At 39.4% G+C, this 7826-nt stretch overlaps 2 protein-coding genes across 2 annotated transcripts in view; both read right to left on the bottom strand.

Annotated features, from left to right (window-relative positions):
* ciita (class II, major histocompatibility complex, transactivator) overlaps window positions 1–3584 on the bottom strand; it is a gene marked incomplete at its 5' end in the record, with an annotated part of 33073 nt that extends 29489 nt beyond the window's left edge. Inside the window, one exon of the mRNA XM_035654999.1 lies at window positions 2222–3584. Coding sequence (XP_035510892.1) covers window positions 2222–3584 — 1363 coding nt within the window. The remainder of the gene's footprint in view (window positions 1–2221) is intronic.
* Window positions 3585–3991: 407 nt separating this feature from the next.
* The window catches only part of nubp1 (nucleotide binding protein 1 (MinD homolog, E. coli)), a 10315-nt gene continuing 6480 nt past the window's right edge, over window positions 3992–7826 (bottom strand). The window contains exons 9-10 of the mRNA XM_035655278.1: window positions 7062–7248; window positions 3992–6608 (exon numbers count right to left, since the gene is read on the bottom strand). Of these exons, the coding sequence (XP_035511171.1) occupies window positions 6556–6608; window positions 7062–7248 (240 nt within the window). The 3' untranslated portion in view covers window positions 3992–6555. The remainder of the gene's footprint in view (window positions 6609–7061; window positions 7249–7826) is intronic.

Genomic DNA, 7826 nt, shown 5'->3' with positions numbered 1-7826 from the left:
TGTTGCCATGCTGCCACACACATCATACATTGATACCCGTTTGTCCACCCAGGGGACGAAACGGGCGTTTTCTTCAGAAAACAATTAGGCATGGGAGTGGACACACAGTCAGTACAGGGGAAATAGGCAGGAGTGGAGGAAAGGTTAAAAGGTCTGGCCGGCCCGTGTGCAAGATGGCCCAGAAGGTCAGAACAAAGGAAAAACACAGTAATTACAATGTGGCACATGAGTACGGAAATACTTGGTTGGATCTTGCATGTGATTTTTAAAGGCTGTGACGAACACTGGGGGGACTGAACTGAGCGAAAAACATGGCACAAAGTTTTTAGGCCAAAAGTTGCTAGTAGATAAATAATTAACCTCTGACAGGTTAGACAAAAGATCTCCACAGGGCCACAACCCATGTATGAAAAATCATGAAAATTCACGATAAAGTCAAACTCCGCCCTTGTTAATTGCATCCGGATTGGCATTTCTTTCCAACAAGGCAATCAACTGCTTGCCCAACATTCCTGTCCTCTTGCCAAAACTTTGGTCTTATTTACACTGATAGCCAGGTTTCCCACAGCAGGCTCCATCCTGCTCTGTTGAGTGTTCCAGGTTCACCACAACCAAATATAGCTGCAAAACCCTGAAACACCAGTGGTTTCTTAAAAAAAATTCTTCCAGTGGATCACTAAAAGCTCTCATTCAGGCCTGTATGCTAATCAAAAGCTTACAGTTTGAAGTCACCCGACTTGGTTCCTCCTGATCAGAAGGTCTGACACTGTTCTCCCTGCTGTTAGACAGGAAATAAGCTTGCAAAAGCTGCAGGTGGCTTTTGCTAGAGGTGCCTCCCTCTTGCAGCAGGTGGGGAATGTAACTAAAAGCTAAAAACATTTACTGAAGTACTTCACTTACTGTTACAAATTTGAAGGTAGTGGCTACTTTACTTCTTTCTTTTCTTTTCTTTAACGCCAACTTTATACTGTATACTAAGGGGAGAAACATTGTGCTTTTTACGCTTTGGACAGCATTAAGTAGTTTAACAAATAAGGTTTGTTATAAATCAAACTACCTAAACAGTAACAAAACAATAAGCCTGAATATGATTAGTTATTAATTATCAATTAAGCGATTGATGGAATAAAAAACGAAGGCGTTACCTGGCTGTGGGTAAACTGTGGACAGCATTTGCTATTATTTTTTCAGAAGTTTTTAAAAACCAAACACCTCCGATCTGGTTAATGGGGAGAAAATAATCAGCAGATGAATCCATAATGGGAATAATCAATATTATTAGTTCAGGTCCTAACAAAATAGTAAAAATGTGCTCTTACCTCAACTAACAACAGGTGAAATCCTGCCTTTTACATTAATACATGAGTCATAAAAACAAATGAATATTATGATATAATATATTAATAAGACAAAACAGGCATTGACTACTTTTACTTTAAATACTTAAGTGCATTTTCCTACTTTATGCTCTTTGGGGCTACGTTTACTAAGTAACATTCTCAGTGCAGGGACTTTCACTTTTTACAGAGTGGTAACAGCTTTACTTTTACTGCTGAATTCTTCCTTCACTACGCATTAGTTTTCCCAAATCATTATGTGCGCTGGGTTGGCATTGGAATAAGTCAAACTGAAACTGAAAGTAAGGCACACCTAACCCACCAAATCCTGTCAACCCCTGTTGCATCCAAAACAGGAGTACATTTACTGTCCTTCATTTTGGAAAGCACAACATGTGTCATACAAGGGGATGGAGCCAGCCTTTCATTTTTGTGCTTCTTATATATATATATATACCATGTGAGATAGGGGCCTTTTGTGCTGCCGGCCCCACGGTCTGGTGGAATGCCCCCCTCCCCTGACACCCTGAGGCACTACAATCCACTGACTGTTTTTAAAAAAGGATCTAAGACATTTCTTTTAGCAAAGCTTTTGTCCCTTTTAGATGTTTTTTTTTTATTCTCTTTCTCCTTCTTTCTTATTATTATTTTTTTAAAACTGCTTTTTGTTTCTACCTGTGCACTTTGAGATCCTCGTGATGAAAATATAAATAAAATGTATTATTATAAGAAATAAAAGTTTCATTCAATTAACCTTGAAATCAGGACTCTGACAGTATTTCTACAAGCCCTGACAGATCATGCAAATATGAACAGAGACAACAAAAGATGGTAGAAGAACAGAAAACAAGGGCACATTATATGATGATTGAATGCAAACTTACCCCAGTGGGACTCCGCCCTCCCCTCGTCCTCTTTATTCTCATAGATGTCTCTTATGTCAACAGTGCTGCACGTTTTTGTGCCATTGGCAGCACTGAAAACATTTTCCACATTGTCTAGAACGCTTAATGTCATGTTGTAATCTATGTTTGAGTAAAATGAGTTATCTTGTGCCTCGGTGTGAGTATCTTTTGGTGTATAGGAAGTAAATAAATGTGCAAAGTTTTCTATAAATCCTGGAAAGCCACACTGTGAATCTCCTGTCAGACAGAGCAGGTCCTCTGTTTTGTCAGTTGTTCTGTCAAAAACCCCGCAGGCGTCGACACCAGCCTCCAGCCTGTCTGTGATGTTGTTGTTTGTGTCTGTTGCCACACAGACTTCAACAGGTGAGACATTTCTTGCTGCTCCAGAGATGTTGAAATGTTCTGTGTCCAATCCAATCTCGTATGCAGAGGAATACGGTCCCTTTGGTGTGTCAGTGGCTACTTCACTGTCCAGTGTAAAGTCTGGGTCTTTGATCTTTGCCTCTGTAGAGTTAAAGTTATCAGCGTACAAATCTAGAGTCCTGAAGACAATTGCAAGCTCAGTTTCCTCTTCCATATTCAGAACAGGGCATAGTGCTTCACTGTCTGTCACTGTGATTTCACTTGTTGCACAGCAAGTAGTCAAAGAAGGAATCAGCGGCAGCAACATCCTCCCTGCTCTGTCCCAGTGCTGCCACAGAGGCACAGCTATCCTCCTAGCTGCCTCCTCTACCTGCTCTAACCACTCCTTCTCAATTTCAGAATTCCCCTCATTTATTCTTTCATTATCACATTCTGGCTTCTGCATCGATTCTGCACTTCTCAGCAGTTCTGTAATTTCGTCATCTGATCTGAGACTGCAGTTGTAGTCGTATACTATCGGTGTAGAAAAGACTCCTTTACTGAGGTAGTGTACGTCGATCACTGGTGGATTTGGCCAGGACCTTGCGCTGTTATGTTCATCAGACTCCGATCTGATCTGGTTGTGGTCGGTGGTGGCAGATTGTCTGCAGTCCTGGCTGAATTCACCTTGGATGAGGTGCCCGTGGGTGGGAGATCCTAGAGAATTCATCAGATCAGGTCCTGGTTTACATGGCGTTTTGCTGTGAGCTGGCTCAGGTGTGACCCCCGCGGTGACTCGGTGCAGACTCAAGCACTTGCTGTAGGCCTCTGAGATGATCCGCTCCTCCACCAAACCCTCCAGCAGAGCTTGGATCTCAGGAGGAGAGGCCCAGGTCAGAACCAGCCGCACTCCATCCAGAACCTCCTCGAACTGGGCCATGGTGGCGGCGTCTGATCCCCGGACATTGATGTCTAGTGTGACAGCCACTAGTACGGATGATTAAGTTTTATTTTCTAAAGGAACACAATGATTTTGTTCAGGAGGTGTTCCCAATAAAAGAGGAAGGTGTTTTTGTGGCTGGAGGGGAGGTCTGTTGGGAATGTATGTGAGTGAGGTTTTAATAGTCTGGAGGTAGACGTGTCATTATTATTGGGAAGTGAGGTTACATTTTGCTTACACACGCTGAAACTTACTCCTGTGCTTTATTTCGGCTTTATTAATTAGCATACATTTTGTGTGATGTTAAATATTGTTGCTATTTTTCATAGTCTACAACATACACACACTGCTTTGTTTGATTTACATATATCATTTTGAGAGCGGTATCACAACCCACACACTTCTAAAACCAAAAAAAACCAAACATTTTCAACACAATTCCATAATACATACTAATCCATAAATAAATAAATACAAAATTATTCCATTTATTACAATAATTTTCACTGGATGTTTGTCAAGTTGTTGTTTCACTGATTTAGGGACTTTTTCTTTGTGTAGCAGAATATTACAATGGAGGAAATACATTTGTTTATTTCCCCAATTGAAACACCTCCCCACTGCATTTTCGGTGTGCTACATTTATGGCTTCACAATCACAGATATATAGCAATTATTTACACATAACCAAAACACCCTGCACCCATGCTTCACTTGCTTAGTTTCACCCCAGCAACACCTCTTGCTCTACAGTCGAGGTCATCTGTAAAATGAATGGTCAAGACTTCAAAATTTAAGAATAGATTATTTTAAAATAATTTGATTTTACATTTTATTTTAAATATATTTAAGGAATTTGAAATATTTCTTCTCCCATATCACAGTACATCATACTGCTTCCAAGAAACCTCTTTTGTACACTCATTATTGGGTTTCCTGTGTATCGAATCTTTTACACATCACAACTACATAGTATTAATGTAAAAAAAATAAAATTGCTTTTCCTTGTATTAAAAATCTAGTAAAGACTGTATTTTTGCAATTATTTCATTTTTCTACATAGAATTGCAGAAAATAGAGGAAAATATTTTAGTGCTTGAAGTCATACATTTATAACTCGACCTGACTGCAACGAACACTATTATAAAATAAATGCAGATCTATGTGGGTATAATGTGTGAGAAAGACTTCATCTGTGTGGCTGTGGCTGCTGTTGTTTTGTCTATTAGCAGGATGCAGATGCAGTTTCACATGTGTTTTTCAGTGAACCCCGGAGGAACTATGACTATGTATGGCAGAGTACACATGAGAACCACTCGCACACACAAATAAAACATGGCAACAAGACTTGGCAGTTGAGAGCCAACTGCATTATCAGTTAGAAAGCTGGCAAGATTATCTCAAATAATCTTTGATTTATAGACAAAACAAAAGAGCACCTACTTTAATAAGTTAGTCAGTTTTTTGGCATTTGCCTTTGATTGTACAGTAGAGAGAGACAGGAAAGGCATGGAAGAGAGAAGGGATAATGTGCTCTCCCCCCTGGCAGTGGACTCCCCAGTTTCCACATTATGTATTATGTTTAAAGGAAAGCTGCGCAGGACTTGGTGTATGCCTGGTTTTATACATGTGGAAATTTCAGCGTGTACGTAGTTCTCAAGTTTTGTGAGTACACTATCTTTCGGAATGAAAGCTGCAATGTCTTTTATACATGAGGTCCCTGGGCTGGACTCAAATTCAGGCTGCTGTGGCAAGGACTCAGGCTTGGTATGTGGTACGCACTCTGGGTGTGCTACCCTAATAGTTTGATTAAAAATACATTGAAGGTGATTTCAGGTTTGGTCATTTATTTTATAAATCTGTTAAAGCAAGTACATATATATTTCCAAAACAATTGTTTAGAACATATGAATGATCAAATGAAAATCCTAATTGACAATCGGGAATCAACCTCTACATATTATGTTGTCACTGATTTACTTTTTTTATGAACTCACATTTTTACATTCACTAGACATGTACTGAAAACAAAACAACATGGCTTCAAAGATTTTCATCTCCATACAGTCTTCTCATTTCAAATGTGGAATGATTACAATCACTGAGAAAACAGAATCAAATGAGAAGTTGGAATTTCATACTATGCTGATGATCCTGTGCTTTGATAGTACCATCATTTGACTTACTACTGATTCACTGTAACCAGGGATAGTGATGGCCAATAGATCCACAAACACAACTCAGAGCACCAAATGTTCTTGGAAGGGAATTGTGTTTGACACTACTGCTTGATTCGTAACATGATCTGAGATTTAACTTCCCCAAATACACTATCGCCTACTCAGACAAAGGGCTATTTACTCCTGCTGGAGTAATGTTTAGTAAAAGCTACAGTGCACAGCTGTTGTAGGTGTAAGTATACATTTGTGATTTTTAAAGATTCAAATCTTTAGTATGAACCAGTGGGCTTGTCGCTTAGAACACATAGAGGCTGTGTAATGACGAGAGTATTGAGAGACAGCGTAATGCATTGTGGGGTTTGTAAACAAGAAATAATATTGCTAACTTTATCTTTTAAGATAAACATTTACAATTCCCTTATATCAATTTTATTAATTATCCCTCAGGGATTAGAAAGTGTATTTATCTCTGCTAAAGTAAGTGTTATATACAGAGTATTCCCAGAGTGGTGGTTTGAAGTTATTTTTTTTTCTTTAATGCAAGCACTGAGGTGCAAACTTAGACCCAAGTGCTTATTTGGATAAGACCATTCATCATTATAGAGCTGTAATTATTTCTAAACATTCACTTTATTACAACGTGGAACTAGTCCCTATTATATCACAATTAAATGATCATTGAAGATGTTGAGATAGTTCTGGCAGGCTTTTTGGTGAGTGTTATTAAATTATTAATGGTATTAGCTTTCCTATGTGTGTTTCTTTCTCAGTCAGTCAATCATTTCTGCCACACTCTCATCATGTGACCTGTCTCAGTGTTCTGGTCCAATATGGCTGCCTTCTGAGTGAGTTCAGGTGGTGCTCTGCTCCTCTGTCACACGGTTGGAACAGTAGTCCTTAATACCTGGCGGAGGAGAAAGGAGAGTAGTGTGACAATGATGAAGGGGTGTTTTAATGGACTTGAAGATTTCCAAGGACACAAAAATATCTGTTATTAAAGTTGTAAGTGATTTTTAATGAATGTGTGCAAACAAAGTAAATCAACTGTGATACAAACCACTCCACAACCATAATCTCATGATGCAAGTACAATTATTGAATTTCAGCCTCTCCTTCTTCCCCTTTAGTTAGCTGCTTCCCATTTGTAAAGCGATCACTTCTTCTTTCAATACATTCAATCAGGAATTGGGACAGCAAGTAAACCTAGTCATCAAAAATAATAACTTAAGGACTTCGCTGGAAAACTAAAAATATGTCTGTGTACGTATCATCTGCGTGTGCATCATCCCTTACTTCCTTACTCAGGAATTTCACAAAACTAACAGCATTATAGATCCGTGTTCCTGGAAACACTCACTTTGCACAATATTCTGATAGACTTCAGCAGCAGGAGAGTCAGGTACTTCATTGAGGAAGGATTTGCCCTCATCACAGCTTCGTGCTATCCTTGGGTCTAGCGGTACCTTTCCTAAAAGGGGTAGATTCAGATCGGCACACATTCGCTCAGCGCCCCCAGTGGTTGGGGGGAAGATCTGCGACGTGTTCTACAAGAGAGGAAAAAGACAAATCTGAGTTATATATACATTTTCAGATTCTATGGACTCTAATGGGATCTGTACTACTCTGTTATTGAAATCTATCATAATCTTGTATACTTTGTTAATTTTGTTTTGTCAGTTTCAACACTTTCCACACTTTCTTCATGCTAATAACTAGAGCTAAACTAAATCATTTGACTCATCTGCAGGAACTGGTCCTGTCCACCATCTGCCACACTTCAAATTAATATATTTTAATAACATGTTAATTGTTGTGTAAGAAGGAGGCTGATCAAGAGGTGTCCCACCAAGAATACTATGTAAGGGAACAAAAATACACCTGCATGTGGATGAAAACCTGCGCAATGCATACTCATTTTGTGGCTAGCCTAATTCAGACTGAGAGGGAAAAATTCAAACATCTTGATAGCATCAACCCTGCGGCAAGTTAGCTTGCAACTTCTGCTCCTCTTCGCTGTGTGTTCTGTAGTTGTTTGGCAAAACAGTGCAGACAAAGGATGACAATTTCTGTGACAGATGCACCGGAGCTCTACTGTACTCTCTCTAAAGGCCTCTGCACACCA

This window comes from Morone saxatilis, unplaced genomic scaffold, assembly GCF_004916995.1.
Source record: "Morone saxatilis isolate NCDOM2014 unplaced genomic scaffold, NCSU_SB_2.0 Contig14, whole genome shotgun sequence".
NCBI lineage: Eukaryota > Metazoa > Chordata > Actinopteri > Moronidae > Morone > Morone saxatilis.
The sequence above is the reverse complement of the archived record's forward strand: the minus strand, read 5'-3'. Positions and strand labels throughout refer to the sequence as shown.